Genomic DNA, 16,680 nt, shown 5'->3' with positions numbered 1-16,680 from the left:
TGTTCTGTAGTCAAGAAGAAACAAGAAAGCAATTTGTGATTACTGTGAATTGAGGTAGACTACGATTTTAAGGAATTGAAAACAGACTTGTACCAATAGAGTATGTTGCTCAGATAAATAGGTAAGGGTTGAATACTTTTATTTAATTGATATTTTGGAAAAGAAAATTTTCAGAGGTCTTGCAAAGAAATATAATTCATGTAATTGATGAGTTTTGCTATGGCTAATGTACTGTGCAAGCTGGAAGCACAGATGGCACTGTTGGCTGTCAACAATAGTCATTTGACTTTAACTTGTCACCATGAGTTGGAATCAACCTGACAGCAACTGCAACAACAACATAGGGTTTGTCCCCACCAATGATGGTTCTGTTTTCTTAGTACTTTTCTATGCTTAAGTGACTATGAAACTTTTGTTGCAGTAGCATGCCATCATTTCATTTGGCGGTGACTTGCCACCAACACTTATTTAAGTGTTAGATGCACCTCTGTTTTCATTGCCTAAGACCTTTAAAGCTGTGTACCTTTATAGCTTAAAGCTTGTCTTTTGTCACATGTTTTCATGATGTCAGAGTCTCAAATTTGTAAATAGTCTTAATAACTTAAAACATGTGTAAATTATCACAGCTAAACAGTTTTACTTTTTTAACCAACAAAATCAAAAGTACATTGGCAGATATCGGCCAATTCTGGGTGATTGTGGTCCTCTTACCATTAGAACTTGCCAGCTGGATAGCCTCGTTGCCATTGAGTTGATGCTAACGCACCCTACAGGACAAATTAAAGTGGCCCCTTGGGGTTTCCAAGACTGTAAATCTTTGCAAAAACATACTGCTCATCTTTCTCATACATCATAGCCAATGGCTGAAACTTCTGCACCACCAGGACTTTTTCTGGATAGCTAGACATCTTATTAAACCCCCTAAAATAGGTACTTTGCTTTTATTTTAGGTGCTATATGTAAAAAATAATCAAAAAAACAAATTATAGCACAAAATCTCAAGTCAGTACTTACTTGCCAAGTGGTCATAAAGATAATCCTAAATGTACTTGTCATTGTTTCTTTCTTGTTTGTTTGTTTCTTAGATTATTATCAAGTTTAAATTTTCTTGGGAAGAATGTAGAGAATCCCAAGAATATAGCTGAGGACTTTCAGATAAGAGGATCCCAGTTTGAGAAACCCTAATGTATTGGGGAAAGTCATAAGCCCTGAAGACTTGGGTACAAAATAAAGTCCTCCTATTGAGCTGTTGTGAGATGTAGGCAAGTCACTTGACCTCTCTGAGCGTCAAATGTGGGACTTAGGGCAGAATTCATGCTGGACTTCAGAGTCCAGGCTCTTCACGTCAGCTAAGAAAAGGCTCAGGCCTTGAAATTCATATTTTAATCATTAGTCCTGAAAAATACAGTCCTGACAAGAAAGTGTGTGATGGTTGATTCCTCACTGGGATCACATTATCATCTGAGATTATATGGATTATAAAGTTGTTGGGCTTTTGTTTTATTTCCATTATAGATTCTGATTCCCAGCACAGCCACGAAGTGATGCCTCTCCTCTATCCTCTCTTTGTCTACCTCCATCTCAGCCTGGTCCAGAACAGTCCGAAGAGCACAGTGGAAAGTTTTTACAGCCGCTTCCATGGAATGTTTTTACAGAACGCTAGCCAGAAGGATGTCATTGAGCAGCTACAGACCACTCAGACCATCCAGGACATCCTGTCTAACTTCACGCTGCGAGCATTTCTAGATAACAAGTATGTAGTCCGTCTCCCAGAAGACAGCTACAATTACCTTATCCGCTACCTCCAAAGTGACAACAATACTGCCCTGTGCAAAGTCCTCTCCTTACATATTCATCTGGATGTGCAGCCTACCAAGAGAACAGACTACCAGCTCTATGCCAGTGGCAGCTCCTCACGTAGCGAGAGCAGTGGCTTAGAGCCCACCGACATGCCCACCCCTATTCTGCAAAATGAAGCTGCCTTGGAGGTCTTGCAAGAGAGCATTAAGCGAGTCAAGGATGGGCCTCCTTCACTCACCACCATCTGTTTCTATGCCTTCTATAACACAGAGCAGCTACTGAACACTGCAGAAATTTCCCCAGAGAGTAAGCTGCTTGCTGCTGGGTTTGACAACTCCTGTATAAAACTTTGGAGTTTACGGTCCAAGAAGTTAAAGTCTGAACCCCACCAAGTGGATGTGTCTCGTATCCACTTGGCTTGTGATATTCTTGAAGAAGAGGTATGACTATCATTTTTTTCCTTCTCTTTACCTACCTTACTGCATTCCTTAGAACATCCCTACTAAACATGATTGGCCTTACAGAGAATGGGCTTCATTATTTCCCCTCATTTTATAACTAAAACCCACTAGTGCCACGTAACCCATAGTCATTGAGTTTCTGCTAAATGCCTGTGAAAGAGATAAAAACATTCCCTTGATACTGTGAATGATTGGTTAGTGTCTATTAGTAACTAAAGTGTAGATAACATCACTAAGGCTAAATAAAGAACTTTAGTTAATAAGTGAGATTTGCAGTAACTATCCTTGTCTACTTATATTGGCACATTTCTGCAAGTATAGAAATAACTATAGCAAGAGAAATGAAAATATTCCACCCAAAAGTTGTATATAAATGTTCGTAACCCATTATTCATAGAGCTCAGTTGTGGAAACAGCTCAAATGTCTACCATATGATGAATGTATAGATAAAATGTGATATCTGTATATTACTAGGGGGATTTAAGATCTTAGCATGGTTGCTACAAAAACGTGGTTGTTGTTTTTTTTAAGCCCCCTATATTAAAGGAATGAACTAAATGGTATAACCTGGATGAACTTTGAAAACACATTAAGTGAAAAAAAATAGACCCCATATTATATGATTCAGTTTATATGAAGGGATCCAAAAAAGCTATCGGTTTTTTGTGACAAAGTTTTTTGAGACAAAGTGGTTGCCTGGGGTAGGACTGCTGATGGGGATAGGGTTTCTTTTTGAGGTAATACAGATGTTCTGAGATTGGACAGGTAATAGTTACACAACTCAATGAATATGCTACAAGCCATTGAGCGATATTCTTTAAAAGACTGAATTTGTGGTGTTTATTAGATCTCAATTTTTTTTTCATGTAACAAGAAGATAGTACAGCCTAAAATATTTTCTGTAAATTATTGCCAAACAAAACTTGATTTGTAGAACTACCTTGTATGACCTTCTGTTAACCTCATCAAACAGTAGTACTTGAAGATAAACTTAACCATTGGAACTTTCTTAAATTGGCACAGTGGTCCGTTCTTCTCATCCTTGGTACTAGTTGGTATCAAGCTGTAGCCCCATCTATTTGTTCCATATTGAAATGGGAATTAAAATAAGATCACATTTTCCCCTTATTAATGACTCATTTTTAATATTTTAGCAGCATGACAAACTGTAGGTACCAATCAAGGATTTATTTTTCTATTCAGTTAACATGTACACTACCACCATTGTCATAGCCACCCACCCATCTCCTAAGCCTAACGTGCTCCTAAGGGGTCACCTCTAACTTGAAGTCTCCATGTGTCACAGTAAAAATATGCTCCAGAGTGCTTCCAGTGGTTTTTCAGAAGTAGATCACCAACCCTTCCTAACAATATGCCACAAAGTAGACTTGAACCTCCAACCTTTCTCTCAGTAGCAGAGCATGGTAAATGTTTATACCACCCAGGGACTTTAAATCATGAAGATCACATGTACCAGTTTATTTACTATCTACTGAATTTCCTTCCAAAATCTGGTAATCTTTCCATTGGAAAAGTAATCCAGAAAGTGTATGTGGTCATTTCAACATTCAAGAATATTTTTAAATTGTTAATGAAATCTGTTACATGCTTGGGTAAGGAACCTAATAATAACATAAGTGTTTATGATCAGCTGCTTAACCCAAAAGTTGACAGTTCAAACCTATGCAGTGGCACTGCAGAAGCTAGGCCTGGCAATCTGCTTCCATAATGATTACAGCAAAGAACTTCCTCTGGAGCAGTTTGTGTAACACATGGGTCACCAGGAGTCAGAGACCAGCTCAAAGGCCGCTAACAAGAGGTCTTGTGTAGAGTTCATACTTTCAGCACATAAGCAGTTTGCACTTACTGATGACCGACCACCTTCTTTACTGACACTATTCTAGTTCAGGCTGCTGTCATCTCCCATATAAATAACAGTGACTCACTTTTTTCCACACCTTAAGTCACATCCACATTTAATTTCCAACCACATTTAATTTCTTTCATTTTCTACTCCACAGCTAATTAAGAGAATGCCCCGAGGCTAAGTTTCAAATTCCCAAAAAATATCTCTGATCTCAAAAAGACTGGAAGATGAGATGAGATATTTGAAATATTCTAGTCTAGAAGCAAATATCTTTTATAGCTTATCTCAGATATTTAGGGTCCCCATGGTCTAGAGCAGGGTTCAGCAATCTACAATCTGATGGTCAAAGCCAGGGTTGTATAAGATAATATTTAATGATCTAGTAGAATATCTATTTTTATTCTTTAAAATTTTCTGTTTTTATATGCATTTTAGTTACATAACACATAACATGTAGTTTATTATTAGTGTATATACCTAGTTCTCTAGTAGCTACATTAAAAAGAAAAAAAAGAACAGGCAAAATAAATTTTAGTAATGTAGTTTATTCAACCCAATATTCAATCCAAATTCTTCCATGGGATGCCTGCTCATTTACTGTGAGATGTCCACTGGAAAATGCAGGAAGGTCTGCAATGTTATATACTATTACACTAAGAGCAGGAAGAATATCTGTGTGAATTGGCATGTATGAAGAAGCTATTCTTTCTTGGTGTCTAGTTCTACAGCACTGAGCCCTTGTAGGATCCAACTAAGAAACCCATGGAAACACAGCTAGGTCATTTTAAGTTGTGATCCTGGCAAAAAGTTGGAAAAAGCCAGAAGGAAGTTCTGGTTTCTCCATTTTTTAGTCTGCAGGGTCAACCAGGCACTTTCCTAAGGATTAGGACAATTGTGCATATCCCTGAGAGACCCACCTGAACGCTGAGTGCATCCTCTTCTATCCAACCCAGTGCAGTATCGCTGAGCACCAAACTTTAGGTCCTACTTTCTAACTCCACAATTTCCTATTCTAAATGAAGAACATTTGCACTTCAAAGATAATAAAGTGATCTTTAATTTACAGTTAGTTTTTCCAACGATTTTTGTGGCTAATTAATTCTGGAGTATTTAATGGAGTCTTTGTGGCATCCTAAGTTATGTGGTGGACTGCTAACCGTAAGGTCAGCAGTTCAAACTCGCCAACCACTCTGCAGGAGAAAGATGAAACCATCTGCTCCTGTATACATTCAGAGCCTAGAAACCCCATTTTATTTTGTCCTATAGGGTTGCTATGAGTTGGAATTAGCTCAATGACAATGGGTTTGGGGTTTATAGTTCTTATATACTATCTGTTGTAGACTAATATACCGTATATACTCATGTATAAGTTGAGTTTTTCAGCACATTTTTTAAATGCAGTTTTTGTGGTAAAATAGGTGCCTCGGCTGATATATGGGTCGACTTTTACTTGAGTACATACGATATTATTCTTGAAATTATACGTTAGCCTCTTTGGAAAGGAAAGTAACCAGTACTATTGTTAGCACTCAGTAGAACCTAAAGTTCTAACATGCCCAAGGATGATAACCCCACTTGCAGGGAACAAACATCAGAATTTTAGGTGAATGGATTCATTGGATAGTGAAAATTATGGCAAAAATAATAATGAGAAAAATGTTTAAGTGCTTATGGATGCTTAATGTTGAATATATGAGGTAATCATCTGGAAGACTATTGGGTATTTTCTCTTAACTTTTTCTCAAATATTTACATGTTAAGGCATCCATTTAATGTTTAATGTAGTAGTTTTTGGATAGAAGTTAAAACGATGGCCTCTTGCTGTATAAGAACCCATGTAAGAACCGGATTTCTAAGCCAGCTAGTTCAGGAATCTTCATCATCTGTTTCTTTTAGTATTTAATCAAGCCATTCACTGATGAATTCCAGTATAAAGACCGCTCACAGGAGCTTGTCTGTGAGGGAATAAGCGGAAGCAGTTTGAAAGAGTGTGGTTGACGAGAAAGAAGAGAGAAAAAGGTCTGTCTCTTGTAGCTCCATTAGTTCCTCTCCTCTTGCTCTGCCCCCCACGGAGGATTTCCAGTAATCACAAGTTACTTGATTTGCTGAAAGCAATTCTCAATCCATGTTTTGTTTGGTTACTTTGGACATGTTTGAGACCCTCCAAAGAGTCACTGTCTCAAGCTTTCAACTTTATTTATTTGTTTTGGACTGCAGCAATATATGACTGGTAACATGGGGTATGTGCTTAATGTATTGAAATCTGTACCATTGTAGCTTACTATTCATTCTAATGTTGCCCAAGTTAGGTGTTGGTTGGATTTATATAACAGCTCTGTATTAATCTTTAAACAACATTACTTCTGCCTTTATATATTGCATAATATATGTTAACCCCAGTGATAGGTGATAAACCTGTCAGAATTATCTTAAGTGCATTGAAAACAAGAGCCCTATGGCAAAAAGCAAAAAGCTTCAAATGAAGACATAGAATAAAGGAATCGAAGAAGGTGTAACCTCTTTTCAAAGTAGCATGTATTAGAGCTAACAAAGAAAGTTACCAGAGGGTACGTTTTAACCAGCTTTTAAAATATACATTATCCTCAACCTTAAAAGAACAGTCATTACAATAACAATTTTATATCCCTATGTCATTTGATCTGATAAAGCATTAGCTATGAGGGGGTACCTCCAAAAAAACAGGCCCCCCCCCCCAAAAGCTATGTATTTAAATATTTTTACAAACCATCCTATCACCTTCAAAGTATTCTCCATTATACTTAATACATTTGTCAAATCTGCAATTCCATTTTTGGGAACATTTCTCAAACTCATCTGTTTGGATGGCTGACAGAACCTTCCTTGTTTTTTTTTCTTCACCTTGTCTCCTTCATCAAATTGCTGTCCTTTCATGTCCCTCTTCATTTGAAAATAAAAAGAAGTCACAAGGAGTGAGGTCAGATGAGTAGGGTGTGTGGGGCAAGAAAGGCATGCTGTTTTTTGCCAAAAACTGGTACCCTGAGATGGCTGCCTAAGCAGGTGCATTGTTATGGGGCAAAACCAGTCCCCTGTCTGCCACAAATCAGGCCTTACTTGTTGCATGCTGTTATGCTATCTTTTCCGAACCTCTAAATAGAAAGCTTGATTAACAGTCTGACCTGGTGGAACAAACTGCAAATGCGCTATCCCCCTCACATCAAAAAACAAATGAATATTGTCTTGATCTTTGATTGCACTTGTGACGAGCTTTTTTGGGGTGAGGTGATGATGGCATCTTCCACTGGCTTGATTGATGTTTGCTTTGGGGATTGTAAGAATAGTACCATGTCTCATCACCAGTAATGACCTTGGGAAAAAAGTCAGCATCGCTTCAGAGCTGCTCTTCAAATCATGGCATGTTTCCACTCGAAGTTCTTTTTCCTGGTCATTCAGAACCGTAGGCACAAGTTTCAAAGCAACACCTCTCATTCCTGAATCTTCCATTAAAATTTGCTGAACCGAGCTCCAAGATAGTCCAGATAACTTCCCCATCTCTCCATTGGTCCATCATAGGTCTTCAAGCACAAGTAGACGAATTTTGTCAACATTTTCATTCATTGGGGATGTTGATGGACATCCAGATCAAGTTCTGTCATCAATTCACATTTCACCTTTTTTGAAAGAAAATAAGAAAGCCACTTGTACCCTTGAGTTTCTCCCATAGCACTGTCTTTGTAAGCCTGTGGTTTTCAACCTTCCTAATGCCACAACCCTTTAATACAGGTCCTCGTGTTGTGGTGACCCCCCCAACCATAAAATTATCTTCATTGCTACTTCATAATTGTAATTTTGCTACTGTTATGAATCGGGCAACCCCTGTGAAAGGGTCATTCAACCCCCAAAGGGGTCGCAACCCACAGGTTGAGAACCACTGTTAAGCTGTGTTCAACATCACAACAGTTTATACAGCATTTTTCCCAAGCAGGAAACAGAATTTCACAGCTGCATACTGTTAAATCAGCCATCACCAAAAAATGAGGTTTGAGTGAAACTACTTTTATGAAAAATTTCACTGTGACCAGAGAGAAGCTTCCCAAGCGACGTCACTGGGTGCACTAACTATAGCGAGTTGTTCAATGCTCGCCTGGCAGGGAAAATGCTTACTGTTTTTCCAGGGTATTTCGGGGGTCCTCCCCTCATACGAGATAACTTTAAAGAAAGCAATTTGTAAGTCCCAAAAAACTGCATTCTTTTCAACTACCATTTTTTTCTGGGCAAGGTTACTGTTATTTACCAGGTAGATACTGGCTTTCCCTTCTCCCCTGTTGCCCTCTTTTTCCTTGTCAGACCACTAAACCTTTTTTTCCCTTTATATTTCCTCTTCCACCCTTACCCTGGTTTCATAGGATGATGAGGATGATAGCGCAGGCACAGAAATGAAGATACTCCGAGGACATTGTGGGCCTGTGTACAGAACAAGGTTCCTATCGGACAGCTCAGGGTTGCTCTCTTGTTCTGAAGACATGTCCATTCGATATTGGGACCTTGGAAATTTCACCAACACTGTGTTGTACCAAGGACACGCGTACCCTGTGTGGGACCTGGACATTAGCCCCTATGGTCTGTACTTCGCCAGTGGTTCACATGACCGTACCGCAAGACTGTGGTCATTTGACCGGACTTACCCACTGAGAATATATGCAGGGCACCTGGCAGATGTAGACTGTGTCAGATTCCACCCCAATTCTAACTACTTAGCCACTGGCTCAACTGATAAGACGGTCCGGCTGTGGAGTACTCAGCAGGGGAATTCTGTGAGGCTCTTCACAGGCCACCGAGGGCCTGTGCTTTCTCTTGCATTTTCTCCTAATGGTAAGTACTTGGCATCGGCTGGTGAGGACCAGAGGTTGAAGCTGTGGGACTTGGCTTCCGGAACTCTTTATAAAGAGTTGAGAGGCCACACAGACAACATCACTAGCCTTACATTTAGCCCAGACAGCAGCCTGATTGCCTCTGCCTCCATGGACAACTCCGTTCGTGTTTGGGACATCAGGAACACTTACTGCAGTACTTCTGCTGATGGCTCCTCCAGTGAACTTGTGGGCGTGTACACCGGGCAGATGAGTAATGTGCTGAGTGTACAGTTTATGGCCTGTAACCTTCTTTTAGTGACGGGGATTACACAAGAAAATCAGGAACATTAATTTTTTATTTTTGTGTTAATGGATTGGGGCAGTGGTGGAAGGCCTCAGGATTGCAAATCTTACTAGAAACTGAGATTAAATCACTGACTGACTGTGAAAAACACTTCCTTACTCTCTTCCTTTTCCTCTGCTGGCTGACATCCTTAGTATCCCACACCTTCATTTGGTCCCACCAAGTGTTGAAGGACTGAGGTGGGGGAACAAAGGCGATAGATAAGTGCACACGAGAATAAGAATTAAGATGCTTCAGAGGGCAGATGGCACATTCTTAACGAAGATCCCACTGTGACCTTGTGCACTGTCTCTGTCTCATTTTTCCTGTCTGCAAGACTGAGATCATACTTACCTCACCGGGGTGCTGGATTTGATTAGAGGATGATTGTAAAGCACTTTCGAGATAAGCAGTGCTATAAATGTTAAGTATTATCAGTCACTTTGGTCGAAGAGAAACCCTTATTGGTTTTAGGGAGGGAAGGAGGAATGGGGAGGGGGATAGTCCTAGCAAAAAGTTTTCCTTCTCCATAATTAGAAGAAACGGGGTTTTTAATTATTTCTATTATAGTTATAATAATTATTATTATTGAGAAGAGGTTATCTAGCACTGGCAGAGGGTACTTTCTCTGCTTTTACCTTTCAGGTCTGACTCCTGGCACTGGCTACGATACTTGGAATTTTGAGTTTCAGGGAAGTTAGAGAATTTGGTAGCACAGTGGAATGGGGGGAAGGGGAAATGTCTGCGTGACAGATTGACCACTCTGGCTCGGTTCTAGAAGTGGATGAGGGATCTGATGGAGAAACTTTGAGGATCTGGCAGTGATAATGGGAAGGAAAGATTCTTTGCTTGACTGCACTTCTATTTGTAATTATCTCCCTTGAAAAGAAGGATGGCAGTAAATAAATGGAAATCAGTTTAAATGATGTCATGAGAAAAAATTAGAAAATAGCAAATTTCTGAATGACTCTTTATTCAAAGGTGTCAGTTTTCACACTTTTTTCCCTACTCCCACCTCCTACACTGCAGTACCAGTAATGACACTTCATGAAGCAAATTGTAAGTACACATGCACCCATATGAAACTGCTCTGAGGATAGAGTTAGCTCTTAGTTTGGGGAAAATGGATTAAATATTTCTGTTTTCTGAAAAGAGTTATTTTTTATTTTGTTTTCTATTAAAATGTATTTAGTTTCAAAAAACAATGTTGGTATCTTTTGTAAACTCTGAGAAAAGAGGGTATTTGGTTTGTCCTGGAATAACATGCATCTCATCTATAGAAGAACAACCATTTGTGTAAGTTAAACAGGCATAAGCAAAGGTATATTTTTTTATCTCCTTTTATATTCTGTTCAGCTAACTTTGAGTTTTGATTCCCCTTGGCATTCACTTAGATTTTATTTTAAAACAGCTAATCCTATTTTTACATCTATGATTGTTCATTGATGAACTAAAACGGTATATATTTTACTACTTAGAGTTGTTTGATAAGCTTCTATTTCCACCTGCCTTTACAGATCTATTACAAAATCTCTATGGGTTATAAGAGCTAAAGCTATTTACCGAAAATTTCAGGATAAAAAACTTGTTCAAAGATTAAATTATAACAAACTTTTAAAATATTGACTTTAATCTGTTATGGTTAGATGAAAAGTTAGAGCTAGAGGTCACATTTACTAGAATTAAAGTAGCATTCAAAGTAATAGGCTTTTGGTAGAAAAATAATAGGCACAATGTTTTCCTCTTCCATGTAATGTGATTTTGATATTTAAGTCCTAACATGCTTTAAAAAAAAAAGTACCAAGTAAGTAAAACTGGAAGATTTAATTTTTTACTCAACTTTTTTTCTTTATGAAAAGTTTATTTTCTCATTCAGACTTTTTCCGTTTAGTTTTACAAAATCGGGGACAAATTTGATTCTTTATATTGTTACAGAATATGTCATACATATCGAAATATATATATATCACAAGTTATAAACACAGCACATTCAACATCACATTAACAGCCACCGTTAATTTTTGACATAGGATTTCCTCAGGAGATAAACTTTGGGGGTTTTTAAAATCATTTTATTGGGCTCATGCAGCTTTTATCACAATCCATACATCCATCCATTGTGTCAAGCACGTTTGTACATGTTGTCATCATTTTCAAAACACGTTAAGGCTACTTGAGCCCTTGGTTTCAGCTCATTTCGCCCCTCCCCTCGCTCCCTCCCTCATGAACCCTGGATAATTTGTAAATTTTTTTTCCCGTGTCATACGCTGACCAAGGTCTGCCTTCATCCACCTCTCTGTTTGTCCCCCTGGGAGATGGTTATATGTAGATTATTGTGCTCTGCTCCTCCTCTCTCCTCCCACCTTCCCTCTACCCTCCTGCTATTGGTCCTGAGGGGAAGATAAACGGTTTTGATCTTTAATATGCAAATAAGGCTTCCATGCTTTATGTCAACCAGTATTTTACAAAGGCTAGTCGGAAAACTATGACCACTCCAAAAGTGATAAACTTTAAGGATAGCCACGCTTAAGACTTAAAATTAGGGAAAGCCAGACAGAACTTAAGAGCAGGGCAGGAGGTGGAGCTCTACCAAATTGTGAGTTTCAGATGTAAGCTTTGGGACCCTTTTCACGAAGATGGCGCCGAAGGCTAAGAAGGAAGCTCCTGCCCCTCCCAAAACGGAAGCCAAAGCAAAGGCTTTAAAAGCCAAGAAGGCCGTGCTGAAAGGAGTCCACAGCCACACAAAAAAGAAGATCCGCACGTCACCCACCTTCCAGCGGCCTAAGACCCTGAGACTGAGAAGGCAGCCCAAATACCCCCGGAAGAGCGCCCCCAGGAGAAACAAGCTGGACCATTATGCCATCATCAAGTTCCCCTTGACCACAGTCTGCCATGAAGAAGATCGAAGATAACAACACACTTGTGTTCATTGTGGATGTCAAAGCCAACAAACACCAGATCAAGCAGGCTGTGAAAAAGCTCTATGACATTGACGTAGCCAAAGTCAACACCTTGATCAGGCTTAACGGTGAGAAGAAGGCATATATGTTCGACTGGCTCCTGACTACCGACGCTTTAGATGTTGCCAACAAAATTGGAATCATCTAAAGTGAGCCCAGCTGGCTAATGCTAAATATAAACTTTTTCAAGATAAAAAAAAAAAAAAAAAGATGTAAGCTTTGGAAATTCAAATGACATACACTTGTGAATCCAGCCATTTCTTAATCCATGTGAGAAGCAGATTCACTAATCTAACTGTGATAGAGAGAAGTTGCAGAGGGACCGTCTCATCTCTGCTGTCTTCGTTCAGTTTCTTGGCTGCGTGTGTTGAGAGCTTAAACTGCAAGTCTAGTCTCTGCAGGAAATCCCAGGCTGGCACTTCCTTGGGCTGCACGGGCTGCGCGTCCCTTCCTGCCCACTGGGAGGGGCCAGTTGGGCCCCAGGCACCTGCGGCTTCTCTCCGGGAGAATGACTGCTATTAGTTTCCTTTGCTGGAGATCCGTTAAGTCCATTAAACAACAAAGGCTTCTCTAATATAACTGGGATGCTCAGTTTTCTTCAGAAATATACAATCATTGGGAAATAGTTTGTTTGCTCTTTTTATCGGCACCACTGTGACTCCGTACTTGAGCGCGATGCCCTGCAGCGTTTCGCCCGAGCAGACCCGGTGCCCCAGGGGCGCTCGGGGGACGCCCGCCCAGCGGCGCCCACACGCTGTCACACTGCTGTGCAAGTGGGCCATGGTGCCGGCCAGGCTCGGCGACAACCGGGCCTCTTCCGACTCGAGCCGGAGCGTGAGCATGGCGGTGGCGACAGAGCCCCGGGCCGCAGTGTGCGGGTGCCACGCCTGTGCGCCGGCGACGAATCCACCATGGGTCCTTTTTTAATCCACTATCAAACATAATTTTCTGGTAAGAATATCAGGAAATTAAGTAGGAAGACAAGAATTCTAATTTTCTTTTTTACTTGAGCCTAAGGTGCTAATTTATTAGAACTGTCTAGTATTTATAAAAACACAGATATTTGAGATTGTAAGAAAAATCTATTGGTCAGTTAGCATCACTTTCCATATAATATGGAAGTAAAGGTAAAGCCAAGGCTTTTAATGTATTCTTATCTGTCACCATTGAACTCTTAAGTTAAATTTTATTGTATATTACTAGAAACATGAGACTCCTAAACTTGGCTGAATCATTGTGAGAAGTGAAAGTATCACTGGCTGAAATTGACTCAGAAGTAAAGCATTACTGATTGAAAAGGTTTTTATTTCCACTTTGTTTTTCAATTCAGAATTTTCTTGATTAAACACAAACAGGATTTAGATTTATCAATCTTCACATTTCCAATCATACTTTGTTAGTGCATGCACTTAACAGCGCATATTTGGCCTTTCGTCTTTGCGAACTAAGCTTAATGTGTCATAATTTAACTATATATTCGATGTCCCTCATAACTTCCTTGGTTTGTGTGTTGATGTACACATGGAGCATCAGAACACAGTTATACTCTTCTGAGGCTCTCTGACACGGATGCTCTATTTCCCTCGGAGCAATCCTGGGAGGTGAGCAGGACTTTTGATACTAATCATTTTAGAGATGAAAAGCCAGAAAGTTATTTATTCACACCCAACTTGAACTATTCCTTTGTCTTGAATTAATTAGCTAGATTCTGTATCCTCAAGTTCTAGCTGGAAGGTATAGTACTAACGGTAGAACCATATTTTTTTTAATCCTCCACAAAGGAACTGAATTATTGTGTTTAGCAAGTATGCTTTAATGCTTAACATGTGCCAGGAACTGCTCCAAGGGCCGGGTGAAAATTAACATGTTAAAGATGAGAGCATTAAGGTACTAATGGATAAGTCGTGTTCCAAAGCTCAGACAATTTAAACACCAGCCATCAGGCTCCTGCATCCATACTCTTAACCATACTATGATGAACCATGGATCTCTTCAGCATCAGATAAGAATGAACTGGATTTGGTAGTAACTATATGTTCCAAGCAATAGTTACAGGACTCATGCATCCCTTTCCAGGTAAGTCAGCAGCAACAGGCAGGATTAGCACCTGGCATGACATCAAACCTAAACAAAATATGACAAAGAAACACCAGAGTATTCAATAATTTTAGACCACAGTGATGATAAATCCTAGTATTAGTCTACCAGCACAAATAGCCATTAAATGAGTTGTTAAAAAGTGGAGACGTTGAAAAGACTAGCTGGCATGTCTTAGATTGGCAGGCTTGAAAATTCTAATTTTAATTTATTACCAGACTGGCCTTGAGTTTTCAAATCCAGGATCCTATTTGTAAAGATAGCATGGTTATGAAATTTTCATTTTCATATATTAAAAATGTTTTAAATTGTATTTTTAAAAGTCTATTGACTATATAGGTTTCTCATTTTTACTATTGCCCAGGTGGTCATTTTAAGTATATGGAGTAAAAGATTAGTCTATATTTCAGTTGTCACTCTGTTGCAAGTTTTAGAAAAGTGTTCATCATAGCTATGCCTGTACCATAATTCATGTTGCTGACACCTACACAGCAGCCACATGCCACCCAACTGCCCTGTAAACAGAAATCCCATTATAAAATCTCAGTAATACAAACGTCCCTTGCTAGTCTAACTCATTGAAGAAAAATTTAGTTACCTTTGATTAACTGAAATCCTTAAAAGAAATACGGTATGTGTTATTAAATAGTGTGAGCTGAGGTTATGTTAGTTAATGGAAATGCAATGATAAGCAAAACGGAAATAGTCCCTCTCAAGTTTATAGCCTAGAGAGAAAAACAGGTTAATCAAATAATACCATAAATAGAGTTATGTGCTATGATGAGGCTCTTGGATAAGCATTGGCTGGCCTGCTTACTACAAAGTGGTTAATTCAAACCCACCAGCTGCTGTTCAGGAGAAAAACAAAGGTTGTGTGCTCCCCCGTAAGGATGTACAGATTTGGAAACCCTAGAGAGGGTCACAAGGAGTTGGAATGGGCTCAATGGCAGTGGCTTTGGTTTGGGTTTTGTGGAAGAACAGACACACTGTGGGAATCTACCTTAGATTAAGCGACCTCTGAGAAGGTAACAACAATGAAGATGCAAATTGGATTACTACATTCCCTATTCTAAACCCTCCACTGGCTCCCTCTCCACTTAGAATAAAACCACATCCTGGCAGTGCTGAAGTGCTGCCTACTGTCCAACCTCATGTCATGCTGCTCACTCTGCTTCAGCCCCGCTGGTCTTGGAGAGTCCTAGGTTCTTTCCCATTTGCGACTCTGGGCCACTCTTCCCTGAACTCTACCTGGATGTTGCTGCTATCTCCCAGGGTATGGCCCTGACCTGTGATGAACCTGAGCCCAATGAAATGAATTGGTTCTGAGTCCTGTACCATCCCTATGGTGGGTTTCAGTTCAGATCCTGTGACGCTCTAGCATTGTTTATTGACTGATTTCTGTTAAGTCCATTGCCAGGCCTTCCTTCTTAATCTAGAAGTAAAGTGCAGACCTCCACTGGTAGGTGGTGGGTGCACCTGAGGTGCATTGGGCAAGTAGCAAAGCCAGGTCTCCTGCATGGTAGGTTACCACGGAACCACCAATGTTCTCATAACTCCTACAGAGCCTCCAGGACTGTGCTTAATTGTTCACTGGTTGCCACATGAAACATGGATTGGAGGATGTGAAGGTGAAAGCCAAGTGGCCTGTTCCATGGGAAAGGTAGATGTGACATTGACTAGGATGACCATAATGGAAATGGAGAAAAGTAGATAGAACCAATGGGTATTTTAAAGGTTGATATGGTTGAACTTTATGTTGAATTAAAATGGGGAGAAAAGAAGAAATGACTCATACATTCTTGGCATTAGCAACTTGGTGCTGTTGGTTGTCATTGTGCTGGCAATACTAGAGAAAGAGAAGGGTCAGGAAAGATCAGTAGCCTAACTTGGGGGGCAGGGGAGTCTAATTTTGGAACCCTTCTGTTTGAATTACATATATGAGAACCAAGAAAAAATATAAAGCCAACACTTGGATAGATGTTCCCTGAGCTCAAAAAAGAGGTCTCAGCTTAAGACGTTGATTTGGGAGTTGTATGCTTTGGAGTGCTTTCTACTAGAAGAACGAGAATCTGACTCAAAGTGATTTTTAAGATAGGGGGCTTTATTTTCCAGTCAGTTCACCTGACTGGAAGTCTAAAGGTCAGGTGGGTTTCATATGCAACTCACCCAGGGAACCTCCTCTGCTCTGGGTCCCATCTGTCACTCACCTCTCCCCATTGCAGTTGATTTATCCCCACGACCGGCTTTGCCAGTTTTGAAACGATTACCACAGCAATTTAGGCCAGAGACTCCCTTGCTTATGCCTATGGAATTAAGACC

At 39.9% G+C, this 16,680-nt stretch overlaps 1 protein-coding gene and 1 pseudogene across 1 annotated transcript in view; one reads left to right on the top strand and one right to left on the bottom strand.

The window, feature by feature from the left end:
* TAF5L (TATA-box binding protein associated factor 5 like) overlaps positions 1 to 10,509 on the top strand; it is a 22,982-nt gene extending 12,473 nt beyond the window's left edge. Inside the window, exons 3-4 of the mRNA XM_004712165.2 lie at positions 1,516 to 2,240; positions 8,515 to 10,509. Of these exons, the coding sequence (XP_004712222.1) occupies positions 1,516 to 2,240; positions 8,515 to 9,312 (1,523 nt within the window). The 3' untranslated portion in view covers positions 9,313 to 10,509. The remainder of the gene's footprint in view (positions 1 to 1,515; positions 2,241 to 8,514) is intronic.
* Positions 10,510 to 12,555: 2,046 nt separating this feature from the next.
* On the bottom strand, positions 12,556 to 13,177 carry LOC101651702 (annotated as a pseudogene).
* Between the last annotated feature and the right edge of the window lie 3,503 nt (positions 13,178 to 16,680).

The sequence above is a fragment of the Echinops telfairi genome, unplaced genomic scaffold (genome assembly GCF_000313985.2).
Source record: "Echinops telfairi isolate 266 unplaced genomic scaffold, ASM31398v2 ScPeMD7_7424;HRSCAF=8462, whole genome shotgun sequence".
NCBI lineage: Eukaryota > Metazoa > Chordata > Mammalia > Afrosoricida > Tenrecidae > Echinops > Echinops telfairi.
Note: the sequence above shows the minus strand (reverse complement) of the source record. Positions and strands in the feature narration are given on the sequence as shown.